This window comes from Neolamprologus multifasciatus, chromosome 12 (assembly GCF_963576455.1).
Source record: "Neolamprologus multifasciatus chromosome 12, fNeoMul1.2, whole genome shotgun sequence".
In the NCBI taxonomy this organism is placed as follows: domain Eukaryota; kingdom Metazoa; phylum Chordata; class Actinopteri; order Cichliformes; family Cichlidae; genus Neolamprologus; species Neolamprologus multifasciatus.
In genome coordinates, this window is record NC_140450.1 from 15,871,747 (window position 1) to 15,892,241 (window position 20,495).

General features: G+C 41.0%; 1 protein-coding gene across 1 annotated transcript; it reads right to left on the minus strand.

The window, feature by feature from the left end:
- Positions 1 to 483: 483 nt before the first annotated feature.
- pggt1b (protein geranylgeranyltransferase type I, beta subunit) lies at positions 484 to 20,470 on the minus strand. Its single transcript, XM_085181265.1, has 9 exons — positions 20,302 to 20,470; positions 16,356 to 16,474; positions 15,041 to 15,105; positions 14,613 to 14,764; positions 12,779 to 12,911; positions 11,598 to 11,643; positions 8,900 to 9,084; positions 7,577 to 7,685; positions 484 to 3,858 (listed from the first exon to the last, which is right to left on the minus strand). Exons 1-9 carry the CDS (start codon positions 20,427 to 20,429, stop codon positions 3,692 to 3,694), a joined length of 1,104 nt encoding a protein of 367 aa, XP_085037391.1. The 5' UTR covers positions 20,430 to 20,470; the 3' UTR covers positions 484 to 3,691.
- Between the last annotated feature and the right edge of the window lie 25 nt (positions 20,471 to 20,495).

Consider the following 20,495-nt stretch of genomic DNA (forward strand, 5'->3'; position numbering starts at 1 on the left):
TGGCTGAAAACTCTGGTGGAAGTAACAAACCTAACCACCTCCGCACCACGCACTGGACAGCAGCAGAGAAACTTTCTCTAACAGGCTAATTCAGCCACAAGGACAGATACAGGAAGTCTTTCATAGGTCATGTGACTCATCTATCTGAAAATCATGTTTTCTTATGTTAATGGTTTATTCCAACCCTGCACCCAGGACCCAGACACGTAGCAAAAAAAAAAAAAAAAAAAGGGTGGACAGATCTATATTTAAACTTATACTTTGTTTCCTTATTTGGATTTCAAATCAGATTTTACTTTAGTAAAATATATGTTGCCATTTTGAATTTTATTTTACTGCGCTATACACTATTATAACTATATCGTTATAGGTTGTATTAACCTTTATTTTTAACTTCTGTACCAAAAAAATTCTCCAGCTTTTGAGGCTAAAGTGCGACTTAGCTAAAGTGAAAAGCTGCATGAACCCACCCATAGAAAACAATTCAGACAGTTAGTACAGGTTTTATTTACCATACATAGTTTGCACTGCCAAGCCAGAGCCAACATCATTTCATTCAAAGCTATAGACAAACAGTACATCACATGCCAACATTTGCATATCCAGTTCCTCTAACAGTCTCACTCACGTCACCGTAAACATGGTTCTCTCTTGCACGATAGAAGTCACATATTTATAGACATTTACATGTGTATTTACACTCAATATCTCTACAAAGCATAGAAAAAATAAATTTCATTACCTTTATTCTTACATTATTCATTATTACATTATGTATATTTATTGATGGCAAAGCAGGGGTTTATGGTTTGACCACATGTTGCTGGATCTCGGAAAGAAAACAGTTTTCACTGCAGCTGAAAGCACAAAGCCGTCGTCCACCTGTTTTGGGACAGAGTGGACTGCGATGCGACCGGGGGAGAGAACAGGTGACTCTAATAACAACTGCTGAGACACAGCCTTCATCTGCAGTCACATGGCAGAGCCATTAATCCAATCTTTCATACTTTTTAAGAAAGTGTCCACAGGGAGCGTTAGAGCAAAAAACAAAACACCCCAAAAAACAGATTCCGGTAAAAAAAAAATAGAAAATCACTTCCATCACTCAGATCGTACATCAGTCTGATTGTATAAGCACATTTAACAAAGATGGGAGGAGCAAAGAGTTTAGAGAGCAGTCGTTACCCTTCCTGTAAGTTTACATGCATTTAGAGTAGATGGTTCCTTCCTCTTTCTTCTCCTCCAGGAAAGAAAAATATCCTGGGCATCTGTTGACAGAAGGAGCATCCCTAACCCAGTTTAACCATGCTGCATGTACAGAACTGCAGTATTCACAGAGCACTGACCCAAAACGACGCTGCACGAGGCACATTTCAAAGTCAAATTTGAGCGAGTGACAGGCCGAGGATGGCCTGAGGAAACTGTATAGGAAGTAGAAGTGACGTCCTAAGATGCAGATCATTAAATTTCACCGGATCTGGCTCTACAGCGGTGCAGCAGAAGTAACAGTTTTCTTTCTTACAGAGCAAAGCAAATCACAACACATTGATTCAAGAATATAATGATGACTTTTAAAAAAGAAATAGAAAATTACATTTTTTTTTCTGAATTCAGATCCTTTCTTTACTTAAATAAGGCTTAATTCAAGAACATCTGAAAAAGATGCATTGAAACAAAATCTTAGGAAAAATGATACTATAGTAACAACGAATAGCCACAGCAAAGCCTGTCGCTTTAGGAAAAGCATGCAAACATGAAAGATAATAAAGCATTGGCTAAAAAGTAGCTGTAAAACCAGGCTATATAACACTGAGGGCTTTGTTGGGAGTCGAGGAGAAGACGTCAGCCTACATTGGTTTACTTTTAATAATAGATGGCTCAAATTATTTATTTATTCACCTCTTCTTTCCTCCGTCTCCCTGGTCTGTAACCTTAACTGAAAACGAGGTCAATTTGGAGGAAAGGGAGATGATGCCAGGTCCGGCTTTAGTTTAGATGGTGGGATAAAAAGAAAAAGATTGTGAGAACGGCTGTTGTATGCAGCCTACAGTGAGGGTGCAACCACTGCAGGCAGCGTTTGCTTAGACGGCGACCCCGGTATGAAAGGATGTGGCTGGGAGAAGATGGTTATTTGGGAATGAGAGAACCTCAGTGAGGGCAGGAGGTGGCGGCTGTGATCAACTCAGTGTCGTGTGTCACTCTAAGGGTTGGTTTTGAAATTTAAAACTGTCTGCCTCGGGTCAAGGGTAAAAGGGCAAAAAGGTTGCCTAAATGACATGTGAGTGGTGTTCCTTTGAGCACCTGTGCAGTAAACCCTACCAGCTCTGCCTCAGTGATTTAGGGGTCTGGGGTCAGATCACTGCTAAAAACTTTGTGATGAACATTTTCGGTGGGGGGGACACAAGTAGCTCGTTGGGATAACACTTGCTTCTGTTTCCTGACACTCTGTGGTCCATTCTGCTCATGCTCATTGTTCTCTGTTGTTACCTTGCATCCTTTCTGCACTGAAAATAACTGCACTGTTCAAAGGAATACATTTCCTCAAGCTACGGTGCTATTGTCTCATCTTTTCTTACCGGTTCCAGGCTGGTTAGCGCCTTGCAGGGAGCATGCAAGCTAGCGAATGAGCACAGGTCAGGATGCAGGAGTTGTGGGGTGTTAGGATGGGGTCTGCTGCTACAACCGGGAGCTACTACCTCTGCAGGAAAGAAGGTGGTTTTCCCCTTCTTAACAAACTCCCCGGAGAGGCTCAATCTCTTTTCTGTTAGCCTTCAGAGAAAAATGCAGGCAAAGAATGATATTTTCTAAAATGATTTGCCTGCAGCTAAACCCATAACCACCTTTTCCATTCATTTCACACCAGGCGCTCTTTAATTTAAATCTTGATCAGTGCACACAGCCTGCAGTGGTGAAACTGGGAGATGAGTAAACCTGGCCTGGTGTCACCTTTGGGACATGAGAGCTTGAGGCTTTAAAGAGGTTCACAAGCAATGTCAGGATGGAAATGCTACAAGGGCAACAAAACAAAAAGCAAAAGAGGGAAAAGGAGACTATGCTTCAAATTCTTTAAGTCTTTGAATGAAAAGGAGACCTTAACAGTTCTCACATTTAAAATTTAGAGACATTACTCAGCAATAGCATAATCTTAGCAAATAAACCTGATAAAAAGACAGTGTGGATGCTCCCAGCCCTCCAGGGATCCCCCCTTAAACACTTATTACAATGTTTCTCATGCACATTTAGAGTTTTGATCCTTGGCTATGAAGATATTGTTCACAATGATGATGAGCAGCAAAGCTCAAAAGGCCATTATCTAAAAACTCAATGGAACAATGGAGGCATCAGAAATTTCAAGTTTATAGCAGCTCAAATTTGACTTTCTGGCACATTTTTATTCCCACGAACCACAAACCACACCGTTATTGACTACTGTGCGAATAAAAGGCAGCCAAAAACGTAAGGCGTGTGGCTCTTAACGGAAGAGTTGCACTGGATGGATTTAAAGTGAGCGCCCCAAAGTTACTGCTTTGTAACGAGTGTCTTAAAAGAGCGTTCTTCAGTCCTCACATGAGATGGCCTCTTGGTAAGTGGCCAAACCTCTTCAACAAGTCCAGTCCTCCTTGACTGGTAACTGTTCGACGTTGCTGATAACTGAAGCCATTGAGAGGGAGCGCCGCGGTTCATCCGGCTTTCAGTGCTGACGTACACAGGTGTCAGTGCTGTCTCTCCATGTCTGCTGCAGCTGTTGGAGGTGCTGAAAGGCTCTCTGGGTGATGTTAAGACCGGGGTGGACCTTCCTCAGATTGGGCTCTCCAATCAGGGACAGACCACAAAGCCCTAAGTATGCATGAAGAGGATCTGACAGAGAGGAAGAGAAATTGAAAGAGTGGAAAGAAGAAACTAGGTCAGAGATGATAACATGCATCACAGCACAAACACCTGTATGTGACAGGTCTGTAGCCTTTGCAGTACTCGTACACTGACTGATGACACCAGAGAAAAAAAAAGGAAGCCATTTTTGCTCAGTCTCTTTCTTATTGTTGAAACATGAACTCTGACCTTAACTGAGGAAAGTGAGGCCTGCAGTTCTTTAAATGATGTTCCAGGTTATTCTAGGTTACAGAGCTCTTGGAACAAATTTGCCAGGTTGGCCACACCCAGGAAGGTTCACCACTGTTTAAAGTCTTCTCCATTTGTGGATAATGGCTCTCACTGTGGTTCACTGGAGTCCAAAAGACTTAGGAATAGCTTTATTACCCTTTGCAGACTGATAGATGCCAGAGATTTTGTTTCTCAGCTGCTCTTGAGTTTCTTTAGATTGTGCCATGTTGTGCACGTTACTCGAGATCTTTTAGCCTGCTTCACTTTGTCAGACAGCTTATATTTAAAGGGTTAAGTGATTTCTTGATTCACCAGGAATCTGGCCGTAATCAGGCCTGGGAGTGGCTAATGAAACTAAACCCAGCTTTCCAAAAAAAAGATTTTGGTTAAGCACATTTAATTTATGATTTAACAAAAGAGGGCAGGCAGGGCAGGTTAGATAACTCAAGTACAACAAAGCCATCTTTGTCTAATACTAAAACATGTTTGATGATCTGAAACATTTAAGTGTGACAAATATGTCAAAGAATAAGAAAAGAGGAAGGAGACACATAACTAAACAGATTCAGAGTCTATACAGCACCATGAGAGCTGTTGGCGTTTTTTGCACAATCATAATATTCTATCTGCAGTATCAAGGTGAGCTGGTACTGTTACTAGCTTGAAATCATATTACTGGGAGCTTTCCAATTTCATGCTCAAGTCTAATAATTCTAAGAATTCAAGAAGACTACAACTATGAAACTTAACCGGCCTCTTAAGTAGAGGAACAAGAAGGCAAGTAAGGTCTAGTAATGAAAAATCTCTGTATGGTCTTGAGTCCTGACGTTCGTTATAAACCCCAGTTTAACCACTGGATAAGATGAACGTGCTGGATTTCCCTTTACCCATCCATATGCAGTCAATAAAACAAAAACCTAATTTCACATAAGAACCTTCCTCCATATGGTTTTCTTGCACTGAACCTTTAAGTAGATATAAATAATGCATGAAGGTCGCCTCTGTGGTCGTTTCACCTCCCCTGGGACGAGAGTAAAAGCTGCACGAGCCAGTAAATGAGCAGTAATTGAATTATAATGAAATGACAGATGATTGGACACAGACATTAGAGTCAATCAAAGCACCATTAGTGGCATCAATCAGGAGTCAACAAGGACTCAAACTAAAGGTTGAACAGAAGAGACGTCTCCATCAGTCCAAGGTTTGAGGCGGTTTGACTGATAAGGAAATTATCAATGTCCATTTAGCAAACTGTCTACTTACCCAGAGATGCAGATGAACATTAAAGCAGAGTCACCTCTGTTAGCTCCGTTTTAGTTACAAATAATGATACCTCTATCGGGCTCTTTAGCAGCTAAGTGCTAAATGTGTGGGTCCGAGCAGGTAGCACAGAGAATTGTGTGACAGACAACTTAGGAAAGAATCAATTTTAAATTGTATCCTTAGGCACTTTGTTACTAGCAGCCTGTCACAAACGCATTGTTTCTTTCCGTTTCTTTTCCGTTTCGTTACAACTTGGCATATCTTAGCATGCTGTGCAGCGTGCTCTTAAAAAGTTTGAAGAAACTGGACAAATCTGAAAGTCATGTCCTTAAGAAACAGGAAAAAAAATGGCAAAAACCTGACACGGGACCAGAGATGCATCTGAACCTTCAGCTGATCCATCTACTGTTAACATCAGCCGTTCTTAAGGAAGGCAAACAGGGAGAGAAGGCTGAGGTGTGCTAAATTACACAGCCATCTGTAAAACATGGTTGATCTCTGTCATGGTTTGGCACTGCATTTTAGCCAGTGGTGTTGGGATCTTGTAAAAATTGATGGAAATATAAATACAGAAAACTCTTTTTAGATTTAGATCCACATGAAAATGACCCCAAACACACTCCCAGAGTAGTAAAAGCATACCTGGATAGAAAAACCATACAATGGGGCAATATCATAGATTGGTCTCCCCAGAGCCCGAACCTCAATAATATTGAAGCAGTGTGGGATCATCCTGACAGAGAACAGAACAAAATGCAATAGACATCCAAAGAAGAGCTTTGAATGTCCTTGAAGAACTATTTCCAAAGACTACTTAAAGAAATGACAACAAAGCTTGCCTAACAGAGTCCAGGCTACATTGAAGAATAAATATTGTCATACCAAATATTGACTTTCATGCTCCTCAGAATTGTGCAACCTCTGTTTTCCCCTTATATCTTGCATTCCACTTTATTTTTGAATATGTTTCAATAAATCGCTGCACCCATTTCCCGTTTTCCGAGCAAAGTATAAAGAAACGAAGGGTGACTCAAGACTTTTGCACAGCAGCGTATTGATCAATGCCACTTCAAAGCACTTTCTCCAACATGAATCAGTATAAGGCTGCTTTGATCATTAAGCTACGCCTTTGGGCCACAAACTGTCTCTTGTAAGTGTTATAAAAGCAAAAGGCAGGAACTTTCTTTGTGACAACCATTTGGTTTGTTCAAATTCTGTCACGTCATTTACAGCAAAAAAAGTTAGCTGAAAAGACCTGTGGATTTGATTTGATTTGATTTTTTTAATAAACAGCAGATATTTTGTTGGTTCAATTTAATCACTTTAAACTGGAATTTCAGCCACTCTTACCCTGTGTAATCCCACATATTCCTGTTAATCAGATTGTTAAACAGTACCTGTGGACAAACGTGGGCTGTGCCAAATGTTCAAAGTATATTTGGCTTTATTTGGTGCAGATCTGCTAAACAAATACACAACACCTTCTTTTGTTCCGGGCTATTGTTGCTGTCCCATCTTCCCAAGCCAGCTCCTTCCTGTGCATGACTGCGCAGCTCAAACACACACACACACACACACGCACACAGAAGTCCAGCGGTATCTGTTCCCATACTGCTGCAGTCTCTTTTATTTCCTAAAACTCTCCTTTGTACATGTATATTCACACGGCTTTGTCATCACACTGTCTACCTGCCCTGTTCACCTCATTGTTCCTTCCACCCTGTCTTCCCTGCCTTGTTCCTGTAACGTGAGGAGCCCGATCTGCTGTTTCCTTGGCTACCAACAACAATCACCTCATCAATTACACATTACAAGGACGAGGAAGAAAGCACAAATACGGACCAGACGAGCAACTAGACCACTGAAGTTTAGGGTTACAAGAGCTCATCCGCTGATCTCAAATAAAACTGGCAACCACAGCTCCACCCTGACCTCCCTGTACCTGTGGAGGGCATGGAAACTGTTCAGTAAGAGAGAGAGGAAAATAAAGGTATCCTAACTGCTTACATCCACCACCTCTTATCCTTGAGATATTTAGAGCTACAGCAAAGCATAGTTACATTAATCAAGCTTCTACAAAAATAACCTCTATGCAAACAAACAGCAAAACTGATTTTTGTAAAAACTATGGGTGGAATCCACATTAGGCTTTTGAGTAGTCGGGTACTTTTTGCACTTTAGCTAATGACTACATGTACTATGAGATGCTTACCTGGATGGCTGTCTGGCCATTTGGCAAAGCCGCCCACCAACCGATCCTGCGTGGACAGGATGAAGCTCCGGTTCTTTTCAAAGTTTGTATACTGGAACACATCTAACAGCTGGAAAATAAGGGTAATAAGAAAAAATTTGCAAGAGACTCTAACAAAACAAATGCACTGATATAAATTTAGAGCGCTGTTTATTATAAGATTAAACTGGCTCAGTACACACTCATTTCCAAAGAAGCAGAGCAGACTGTTTAGAGAAGTCACACACATATGACAACATTTATTTCCACAAAGGTGAACCCCAGTGATTACACACACTTGATATTCTCCCTCTATATACAGACATCAGGGGAGAAAAACATCAAACCTCAGTGTGAGCCATCTGCAAATATTTTGTTTGACTGTGAAATTTTAATCCTTCTGGCGCTTGACAACCCACAAATCCACTGTTTTCCTGCACTGGGTTTGCTTTTGCACGAGTGTGTGTGTGTATTTAGGTCAGGCTTTTAGCGTATATGGAAGTGAAGACCAACCTATGTATTAATTACCACATGTTCCGGTGTTTTATATGCTGTGCAGGCTGAAGGAAAGAAATAAAATGCTGGGACTTTTTCTGTCCCCAGCCTACTTTGTGGTCAGTTTTTCCCTCAGGGGCAAAAATATTTGTCCCTCCGTTTTGTCTTCATTGTACATTCCTTCACATCCACCCTGATAATTTCAGCAACTTGCGATTGAAAAATTCAAAAACGGTGGCAAAAAAGTAGCCGGAAATGCCACGGGGACTCAACGGCACCGAGCTGTTGTAATGTAACTAGACGATTACATTTCCGTGTCCATATCAGGTGACGCTGTAGGGTTTCAGAGGGGTTTGCGGTTTACAAGCAATTAAATCCCCCAGTAAACCAGGAGTTTAGACGATGTGAGATTTTCAAAAATGATTCACATTTAGTGAATGCCAATATATTCTAAAGTGTAACATCTTCTGTGCTGTAATAAAGAGAAATTTCATAAACTTAACTTCTTAAAAGGTTCTATAAATGAGACTATCGACAGACCCACATTTTTCCCAGTGTGAACATGTAGGGTAATAGCCTCTGTAGGAGGAAAAAGAGCAGCACTTCCTCACTGTGTGCTGCAATCTGAGCTTCCCTATTTAGTGTTTTGGTAGCCGGTTTGGCTGTGCGTCCATGTTGGTGCACAGGAATCACTTCCTCTTAAACTGCTGCTATTTTAATTGCCATTTAGTGCAGCACCCAACTTCACTTTTAATGCATGCAAAACGGTGTCTCTATATGCGTGCACGTGTCTGTCCCACTGGTCTTTACCTCCAATGTAGCTCCCACCCAAAAGGAGTAGCATGTATCTACGGGTTTGTTTGGGCGGCCGTGGAAACCGCTCTGCTGCCTCATGATGCACCAGCGCCGGATCCGGTCCAGTTCCCGCTGACTCAGCGCCTCCTCCAGTCGACCCATCAGACACAGAGAGGCTATAGCGCAGTACGTCCAGCCGCCTAGAAACACAACACAGGCTTATTAAATTTGACTAATCTGACAATGTATTCAAACTGAAAAGCAGCGCCAGTGGTTCATATGTTTTGGTGACAAACAAGATGATTGCAGGGCACGGCAATCAAAAAACAGATTTTATATCTGTGTGTGGGCTCAAATAACTCACAGGCTAAACGTAAGACTTGCAGGAAAAGCCAGAACAATAATGATCTACATTATGTTTCACAGTATTTCAGAAAAACCTTTAGAGATGCTTTGTTGAGGGCTTAAAAACAGAGCATCATACAGCTGGACTAATACCAGCGTGAGAGTTTTGATTGATTGATGATAAGCTGTTATCAGAGCAGCCATAAGCAATCTTCTACAATCCAGCTGTCAACTGCTTTCATTATCTCAGCTGCTCTAGCTGACCTCCACACATTATGAACATCACTGCCAGCTTATCTGTGTTTGTGTGAACGTGGTAACGTGTGAAGCGGAGACACAAAGAAAAGGCGTGGTGAAGTGTTTGGGTCATGAGTGTAAATCTGCCAACATGCTACACTTGCCTATAATCAGCCATGTCTAGCTCCCTTTCTGCTTGAGGCAAAGGAAGAGGAGATAAATATAAATGTCAAACAGAACTGAGGGGAATCCTAACCCTTGACTCTAACCGCAGGGTTGGGAACAATCAGCTTTATAATAAAAATAGACCCTAAAAGCAGCTTTCTGTTTGGAAAGTATAACAAATATTCACACCTGAATGTAACCTTATTTCCTCCTGTGCCAACATATACAGTGAAGTCCCAAAGCTTGAGCCAACTTTCATTGATTTATTTTAAATAATCTGGGGAGTATGACCTTCTTGTCATTTTACTTACTAGTGGTCTTGAGCACTAGTTCTCCAGGCTTTCCCAAAGTGTTTCTAAGATCATTTCTGGACATCGGCTGCTTTTTTCACTCATTTTCAGTTGAGTCCTTCGACCGAAACATTTTCAAAAGATGTAAAAAAAAAGAAAAAAGAGGTGGCATGAAAATGAACCAAACTCACGGGATGAACTAGTGTTACAACAGACAACTTGGCAAGGAACTAATTTTAAATTGTAAATAAAAGCACATAATTTATTCTCATTTTAGTTTAATCTCCCAAAAATGCCAAATATAACATAAATTGACATGGATAAAATTGTATTTTTGGACCAACAAGGTGATTCCCAAAGTGCTACGAACCCAAAATTGGCACATTGCGGCATAGTGTGCGGTTCGACCTTAAAGAAAAAAATTAGGAAAAGTGGAAGATAAAAGAAGAAGTGGCTTGCCTAAAAAAAGCAAAAAACAAAAAGAACTAACTATCTACAGGAGATGAACTTAATCTGAAATTCATGTCCTTATGAAACAGAAAAAAAAATAGCCCAGATTTGACATCTTTGTTTCAAATCATCATCGAAATGTGTGGAAGTCAGGAGAGAGGTGCAACAGTGTGTCTACAGCCACCTGTAAAGCAGGGTGGAGGCTCTGTGATTTGGAGCTGCATTTCAGTCGCTGCTGTTGGGAATCTTGTCAACATTGGTGAAATTACAAATGTGAAAAAGCACAATCAGCTTTTGATCCACCGTGCAATACCATTTGGAAAGCACCTGACTGGCAGCAAATTCATGTGTCAGCATGACAATGAGCTCAAACACACTGATAATGCAGTTTAAACACGAGGGGTGACATCTATGGAATTTCTCTGAGGTATATTTATGAGAAAAATGTTGTTTTCTTACCATCTTAAGAAAACAACCATGCATGGCAAGAAAAAGGAGAAAAGTATACCCTGCACATAGTTTTTAATAATACCCCATTTTATGCATTTAACACAATTATCAGCAAAACAGTGCAAAGCAAACAGCGTGGGAGGCCTTGCTGCTGAACAAACACACTTTAGGGATGTATGGGCATCTACTCTGCATCTCTACTGATGTGTAATCAGCCTTCAGACAGAGAGTTGGCATGTTTGCAGAAGAGAGCAGAGTCTCAATGAAGGCTGTAATCACAGAGGTCGAATTTATCTCAAGGAAGGAAATCACTGAGACACACTAGAATCTGTGCCTTTGAGCGGTTTCAGATGTAATTTATGCGTTCACAGCGCCTCACAAAGCTACCACAAAATGATTTCTTCACTGTGCCAAGAAGGTGACAGTAGATGTGTTACTGAGAAGTGCGTGTATGTGTGTAAGAGCATGTAGGATGAAGGCTTTTGTGCCAGAATAACACGGTTTAATTTGAGCGGGGGAGAGCTTAATGAGAGCAAGGTACTGTATCTATAGAGAGTTATTTAAATGGCTAATCCTTTAAAGCACTTAGCACCATTGGGGATGTTCATACCCTTTACTGCGACACAGGCACACACACCCACAAATCCTTTGATCTGATATGAACTCACAAATCGAATCATTATTCAGAGACATTTGTGCTGCGAAGTGCGATGATTTTCTTCCTCTAATGTTCACTTATCTGATAACATAAACAATTAAAATAATATCAGACTCACCATGTGACTCTCGTCCAGCTCCCTGGCCAAACCCGCTGTCATAGGACTAGAAAGAGAGAGACAAAGGTTCAAATGTGAGCAAAGATAAAAAAAAGCACCACATCAGTCTTCTGAATATATATTTATTCACACTGACACCCAATTTAGTAAAAAGATTAAATACATTTGTGTTGCAATCTGTTTCAGTTTTTAGAAAATATAAAATCTCAGTAAAATACATAAACATATACTGAGACAGCTCGCAGAGCTCCGACTCCTTCTTTTTCTTTCTTTCTTTCTTTAAAAAAAAAAATGTTTTAACTACACATCCATCTTTTAATTCAAAAAAATGCAGTAATGAACAAACGGGCTCTGTGGCCTCATTTTGAGATTACAAATGAGAACCAGGGTACATTTCACAAGCCCAGATAAGGTTACCCTGTTGTTTTAAAAGAAGCCGAAACTGTCATGAAACACGACAGTTTTCTACACATATTTATGAAAAATCGCCACCTGCTACAATAGGCAGCTCATACAAAACTCACACTAAACGACAGGAGGTGCGCGGGAAAGTCCAACCATGTTTTGTCCCTGTGTATGATCTGATCACGCCTCAACAATAAGGTTTGTAAATGGATACGTGGCTGCTCATAAACAGGCCCTCTGATACATAACCACCCACTGCTTCTGGCATACTTACATTCACAAATAATTAACCTGCTATGCAAAAAAAAATTGGTATCCATCCAAAAGTATGAAGCCTGTTATCAACACACCAGTGAAACAATGATAAACTATGTAATAAAAGCCTCTTGTGCTAACTGCCAAAATTATGAGCTTGTCCTGATACAGAATCAATTTAAAGGATTTAGAGGAACCCGCATTGCTTCAAGGACTTGAGCTCTTGATAAAAATATCAGTTTGGTGCAAAAAATGTGTTTTCCCTCCTGGTCGGGTGGGGGGAAAGAACACTCTGCTACAGCTTTAAGACCACACCGCACTGCTCAGCCCCCTCCGTTTATTATAAATGAAGTATTTCTCGGCAGAGTGCCACCTACTGAAGGTGGGTGGCCTGTTCTTCTCATTCAAATGTTGCCGCGCTGCTCTCAATGGTGCACAAATAGCGGTGTTGTTGTTTACTGCTGCACCCAGTTACCAGGAAGCTACATTTCATATTTTTTAATTTTTTAACATCTACTCACCAAACTTCCTCGGATGTATTCAATGGCCTTTTGGATGTCCATGCCTGACCAGTTGTCCAGCATGTAACAGATACTGGCTGCACAGTAGATAAAGCGTATATCATTCTCACTTCCTTCTGGCACTGCGTAAAAACTGGAAGTAAGAGGAAGCAGTAAAGGCGGATGAGCTACATAAACAACTGGAAATAAGCCTGCTGTCCATACTGAAGACGAATTTGATTTTTATAAAACTTCTCAGATAAAACTGCTAAGGCATTGTTTGTGCCGCATTAGAGAGCTGGCAGTCGCAGAGTAAACACTTATTTGTCATGTGTTTGTTCAGAGGTTGCTGATTAATGTTGCAAACTGTCGTTTTTGACCTGTTTTTTTAATCATTAGTGAGGCGGCTGTTCCTTTTCTTAACACCAAGTGAACTTGTCAAAGATACTGGCAGTTGTTGGCTACCTTTGTCGCCCTTATGAATGGTGGGCGTGCCAAAAGTTACATGCACATTGACAATAAAAGGCTATTCTATTCTATGCTACAGAGAGCACAGATATTTTGTGGAAAAAGTAAGATGTGAGATCTAAGCTCACGATCCATCTCAGGTCGCAGGTTATTGGCTCTAAAACGACACACGTGACCTTGGCCTTGACCGAAATTTGGTTGAACACCTAGTAGGTGGTCACTGTGTGCAAGTGTCACTAAAATCAGATCAATATTCTTGGAGGGCTAGTGAATCTTCTGAAAATGGAAAAAACACCCACAAGTTTGATTAAATTCTGGCCGACTTATAGGAAGAGTGGATGTTTGGCAGACGTCTGGCCACGGCACTGGCTCATCGGTCATTTGACCAGATGAGCCAAAATCCTCTCGATCGCTTTGTTGCCCGTTTCGTTTTCTTCTATTCTAATTCCCGTACCAATCCAGTGATTGTTTCTGCGTTGTGGCAGCATGCCTCAAGCACAGCTATAAATAGTTACAGGGATGTGGTGACGTCACAGTTCCCACGAGCAAAGACCAATGCCAACAATAATGCCGCTTTGGGAAGGTTTATCCTGCTGTGATGGTTAGAAGAGAGTCATTAAATTTATAGAACAGGGGCATCAAACATAAGGCCCCGAGTCCAGAATCGGCTCGGCAAAGACTCTAATTTGGCCCACTGGATGAAAGAAGGCATAAATTTTGGACTTTTAACTGTAGTTTTGCATCTTTTTTCCACTGATAAAGATCTCTCCTATAGCCATTCATACTTCATCAAGGTAACTAAATAACAGATAAACAACTGAATGACAGAACAGATTCTTTTCTCCACCATCTACTGTAGAATTGTCTGTTTCTTGTGTTTTTACAGTGGTTTTCACAGTAAACCAAAACTAAATGCATTTTCTGGAAATGAACAAAGGCTTTCTGTCTTATAATTACAGGACATTTTCTGTAGTTTTATATGTTCATTTCTAACAATGACATCCCAGGAAGTCATGCTGACTGATTCCCCTCAGCAGCATTTCTTTATCATGTAGAAACACTGAGATATAATGATCAAACTGCACTTCTTTTTTAATAATAACATAAGAACAGATATCTCAGGGAATAAATGTGCAGCTAAACCTCTTCACACAAACAGAAAGGGATGTTTCACTGGTCTACCCCACTAAAGATTTGCAAGAGTTGTATTGTTTTCTTGCTGTACAATCTGTTATCAGGGTGCCTGGAGACTTGCACACAGAACTGCTACTGCAGAATCAAATGCGAGTCAGTCTGTGTTAAGGCTGCTTGTTGTCTCCACCACCTCAGGTGTATTTAATTCGAGCTGCTGAAGGAAATCAGAGCGTGTATGTGTGTGCGCTCTGACCTGCCATCCTCCAGCTGCAGCGCCCTCAGACCAGCCAGACAGGCCTGCTTGTTAACCCGGCTAAGGTCATCTCCAAGTATCAGCAGTGAGCACAGCCCAGTATAGGTCATAGCTACATGGCCACTGTCATATGGATGGAGCACACCTGGGCCCTGGAGGAAACATCAGAATGAGATATTATTTTTACCACTGAAGCTATACGGGAAGAGATTGTAGACAGAATGGTAATAGTTCTGACTACTAATCCTTCAGCTGGAGGGAAGAATAACAAAATATTTGGAGCAGGATTACCATAAATATAGAAAACAACAGAAAAATAGGGATAATAGTAGTGAAGCCGCCTCTAAGACTAATGCAAAAGAAGGTGATGCTTTCGTTTTTACAAAACATAACCTCAAAAAACATGCTGGGGTGGGCGATGGCTGTACCTTAGTGCTGTAAGGGATTCCAATATGTGATGATCCCCGAAACCCACATCGACTTAGGTTGGATTCTGAAAAAAGACAAGAGCGGAAGGAAGAGCAGAAATTTAACAAAAGGTCGTCAGTCTACACAGGTGAAGAAAAACTGGGACAAAGAAAGCATTACTAGATTTTTTTTTAAATTCTTCCGAAAAATAATAATATAAAAAGAACACTGCTGCCATCTCCTGGTTAAGACAGAAACACCACTTAGAGGGGACAGCATGCTCCAGCAGTTTCAACATACGATAATTAAACAGTTGTTACATGTCGCACATTTATCATCATTACATCTGCAGATCATTATGCTCTGAGTAGCAGGTGCTATTCTCACTTATTGTTCAGTTTATACTTGCTGCACAACACCTTTATAATTTTTTGATGCATAAATATAAAGATTAAATCACTCGAAACATCTGCAGTTTCATGCCAGAGATCTATTTCCATACCAATGATACATTAGGAAATCTCAAGTGCCTCCTGAGTTGTGTTTTTCACACCTAATGACAAGAAATCAATGTGACGCCAAACATATGGCAGCAACAAAACCGAGACCAATCAGGCATGGCTACCCCTCTGTAATTTCTGTTGATGGCTTGAATAATTAACTGAATGGGCATCTAAACAGATGGCACAGACTGGCTTGTTAGAGACAAAAAAACCCAAGTCATTAAAGATTTAGAGTCCAACTTTCCCTGACGAATGAATGAATGTAACAGGGTAAGCGAGGAGAACACCTGGAAGTCGGTATTGGTTTCATAACCCAGACTTTCAAGTTCGACAGCTTTGAAGGCGACAAACATGAAGAGAAAAACCTGAAATGTATCCTGGGGTAAAAATCTTAAAAAGGCAGAAAGCTGAACTTCTCAAGAGCCCATCAATCCCACAGTAACTCAGTCTCTCTGTAATATCCTGATGATATCTTAGGGACTAACACGCACTAACCCTCACCCCCTACCAGCATCCCGTTTGCTAACAGCACCAGAGACTGATGATGAATTCCATAATTTTCAAATCTTTTTGATTTATTTTCTAGTGCAGTTCAATTTAGGTACTAAACTAGTTAAACTTAACTGTGGAATATTACACCAAAGAAACAAGGCACAAATGTAGGCTAAGATGCAATGCCTGATTAATGCATTCAGGAACTCTGACAGCTGTATTGCTCTACCACTTAATGTTAGCCTTTGTAAAAAATAATATTCCTACTGACAATGATTTTTTTGTTTTTTGCACTGCCAACTGCTAAATAGTTATAAAAGTAGGAAAATGTGTGACTTACGATCCTCAGTAGGCAGAACCTGTAGTGAGTAGATGTACTCAATCATGACGTTCCGATCAATCACATCTAGGGCATCCAGCACATCGAGACCAGACAGGGCGAAAAACACGATGGTCAACCTAAAAACAAGGTGAGATTTACATTAATTTTTACTTATTACAAATATATTTGTGAGAATGCAAAAAATCAGAGGCAATGTAACATGTGGTTTATTGTAGTGGTGTGCGGCTCGATACTAAAATATCCATTTCTCCGATACCAGTTATTTATGCTCTAGAATCGATTCTCATATTAAAATATTGATATTTTAGTAATTTGGGGTAAATTTGTAGTTTAGCATTAACAGGAACACAGTGGAAAGAAACAATATCATTATGATCATCTAAATTGGAAGGAACTACTTTCTCTTCCGCCTTTCATAGTCATATGCGAAATACGGCTGTATAAATGTGTGGCAGCCCCTTGGCGTGCGCACTCACAACAATGGCTGAGCATAAACGGAGACGCGGTTTGCGATACATGTGGCAAGACAGTGAGGTGTTGTGGCAACACCACTAACCTTGTCAAACACCTCAGAGTAAATCATATACAGTGGGGCAAAAAAGTATTTAGTCAGCCACCGATTGTGCAAGTTCCCCCACTTAAAATGATGACAGAGGTCAGTAATTTGCACCAGAGGTACACTTCAACTGTGAGAGACAGAATGTGAAAAAAGAATCCATGAATTCACATGGTAGGATTTGTAAAGAATTTATTCGTAAATCAGGGTGGAAAATAAGTATTTGGTCAATAACAAAAATACAACTCAGTACTTTGTAACATAACCTTTGTTGGCAATAACAGAGGTCAAACGTTTACTATAGGTCTTTACCAGGTTTGCACACACAGTAGCTGGTATTTTGGCCCATTCCTCCATGCAGATCTTCTCAAGAGCAGTGATGTTTTGGGGCTGTCGCCGAGCAACACGGACTTTCAACTCCCGCCACAGATTTTCTATGGGGTTGAGGTCTGGAGACTGGCTAGGCCACTCCAGGACTTTCAAATGCTTCTTACGGAGCCACTCCTTTGTTGCCCGGGCGGTGTGTTTTGGATCATTGTCATGTTGGAAGACCCAGCCTCGTTTCATCTTCAAAGTTCTCACTGATGGAAGGAGGTTTTGGCTCAAAATCTCACGATACTTGGCCCCATTCATTCTGTCCTTAACACGGATCAGTCGTCCTGTCCCCTTGGCAGAAAAACAGCCCCATAGCATGATGTTTCCACCCCCATGCTTCACAGTAGGTATGGTGTTCTTGGGATGCAACTCAGTATTCTTCTTCCTCCAAACACGACGAGTTGAGTTTATACCAAAAAGTTCTACTTTGGTTTCATCTGACCACAAGACATTCTCCCAATCCTCTGCTGTATCATCCATGTGCTCTCTGGCAAACTTCAGACGGGCCTGGACATGCACTGGCTTCAGCAGCGGAACACGTCTGGCACTGCGGGATTTGATTCCCTGCCGTTGTAGTGTGTTACTGATGGTGACCTTTGTTACTTTGGTCCCAGCTCTCTGCAGGTCATTCACCAGGTCCCCCCGTGTGGTTCTGGGATCTTTGCTCACCGTTCTCATGATCATTTTGACCCCACGGGATGAGATCTTGCGTGGAGCCCCAGATCGAGGGAGATTATCAGTGGTCTTGTATGTCTTCCATTTTCTGATGATTGCTCCCACAGTTGATTTTTTCACACCAAGCTGCTTGCCTATTGTAGATTCACTCTTCCCAGTCTGGTGCATGTCTACAATTCTTTTCCTGGTGTCCTTCGAAAGCTCTTTGGTCTTGGCCATGGCGGAGTTTGGAGTCTGACTGGTTGAGGCTGTGGACAGGTGTCTTTTATACAGATGATGAGGTCAAACAGGTGCCATTCATACAGGTAACAAGTGGGGGACAGAAAAGCTTCTTACAGAAGACGTTACAGGTCTGTGAGAGCCAGGGATTTTCCTTGTTTGAGGTGACCAAATACTTATTTTCCACCCTGATTTACGAATAAATTCTTTACAAATCCTACCATGTGAATTCATGGATTCTTTTTTCACATTCTGTCTCTCACAGTTGAAGTGTACCTCTGGTGCAAATTACTGACCTCTGTCATCATTTTAAGTGGGGGAACTTGCACAATCGGTGGCTGACTAAATACTTTTTTGCCCCACTGTAAGAGAATATGATGAGCTTATGTTGAGGCGAACTGAAGAGGAGGAGAGGAGAGGGACAGGCGCTGCTAGGGCGAGACAGACGTCTCTCAAACATCTTAACACTTTCAGCTCCACCTCTTGTTTTCTAGTTAGTGCCACCGTTACTAAACCATATATCACAGTAGTTCTCATTACCATCTTGTAAACCTTACCTTTCACTCTTTCTGTTATCCTGACACTCACTCCACCTTGCCTGCACTCTCTTCTTCACCTCTTATTGGACTGTTCATCGCTTTGGATGGTTGATGTCAGGTACTTATTTTCCTTCACTGTTACACCTCCTTCCCTAACATTCACACACATTTCTTCCATTTGCATAATAGCTCCAAAATTAGAAACATCCTGTCTCTAAGTGACGCTGAAAAACTAGTTCATGGATTTATTACTTCTAGGCTGGACTACTGTAATTTGTTATTATTAGGATGTCCTAAAAACTCCCTGAAAGTCTTCAGTTGATCCAAAATGCTCCAGCACGAGATCTCACAGGGACTAGCAAGAGAGAGCATATTTCTCCTATATTGGCTTCTCTTCACTGGTTCCCTGTTAAATCCAGAATTGAATTTAAAAACCTGCTCCTCACATACAAGGTTTTGAATAATCAGGCCCCATCTTAATGACCTTACAGTACTCTATCACGCCAATAGAGCGCTTCACTCTCAGACTGCGGCCTTACTTGTGGTTCCTACAGTATTTAAAAGTAAAATAGGAGGCATAGCCTTCAGCTTTCAGGCCCCTCTTCTGTGGAACCAGCTCCCAGTTTGGATTCTGGGGACAAACAGCCTCTCTACTTTTAAGATTAGGCTTAAAACTTTCCTTTTTGATAAATAATATAGTTAGGGCTGGACCAGGTGACCTTGAATCCTCCCTTAGTTATGCTGCAATTGATGTAGGCTGCTGGGGGATTACCATGATGCTTCTTCAGTCATCTTTTTCACTCACTGTGCATTTATACACCTCTGCATTTAATTATTAGTTATTATTAATCTCTGTCTCTCTTCCACAGCATGTCTTTCTCCTGTCTTCATCCATTCACCCCCAACCGGTCGTGGTTCTTTGTATTATTGTAGGGTCTTTACCTTACAATATAAAGCACCTGAGGCAACTAGCTTGGCGCTATATAAATAAAATTGAATTGAACTGAAATATTCCGTCTTGCTTCTGCTGACTTTCATTACTCTTTTATGAAGAGCATATCTCAAACACCTGCTTCGGGTTCTTACTTCAGATCACAGCCTAGTTAGCCAAGTAAGTACTAGTTAGTACTTACTTTTCATTTCATTTATTCTACTTAAATTATGGTAAACCTCTCAGTTTGTTCTACATTAGAGACACATTTTCTTTATAACGAAACACTAGTTTATAGTTTGTAAAGCGGCGTTTTCCGTTAATTAAATAAAAAAGTTGAAACACGTACAGAGTTAATATTCAAATTTACAAATTACAGTTCGCTGCAACACTTAGGTGAGACCAATTCCTTTGATGACTATGATAATAACATGACCTGTCACTTAATATTAAACACCTCACTGCATTGTGTTAATACATCTGTTCATCTGCCATAACTTGGCTAAGCTGGTGCTTGCAGTTATGCTATGCTACTAGCATTAGCCTCCATTCAAAACTGCTTGTGAAGACCACCTAGCTTAGCTGCTAGTGAAGTTCTTCCACAAAACACACAAACTAGAGCATCTTTGTTCATTTCGGTGAACTGACCTGGTCGTTTCCAGCGAGGCGTATCTCTCAGGTAACACCTGAAGTGTTCGCTGAAAGAATCGTACATGTCGATCTCTTAAAAAGTCTATTTGCTCAAATTCTTCAAACTCGTTCTCCTCTTCCGCCATCTTTGCTTTCGCACCTATGAGAATCCTTTTCCGGTACGTTTAAGTTTCAAAATAAAAGCCCATACT

Coding starts and splice junctions, on each gene's coding strand:
- pggt1b (XM_085181265.1), bottom strand. CDS start 20,429: ATGGCGGAAGAGGAGAACGAGTTTGAAGAATTTGAGCAAATAGACTTT. Junction 14,765..15,040: donor GAATCCCTTACAGCACTAAG/GTACAGCCATCG, acceptor TGTTTCCTCCAG/GGCCCAGGTGTGCTCCATCC. Junction 12,912..14,612: donor CTGCAGCTGGAGGATGGCAG/GTCAGAGCGCAC, acceptor TCTTACTTCCAG/TTTTTACGCAGTGCCAGAAG.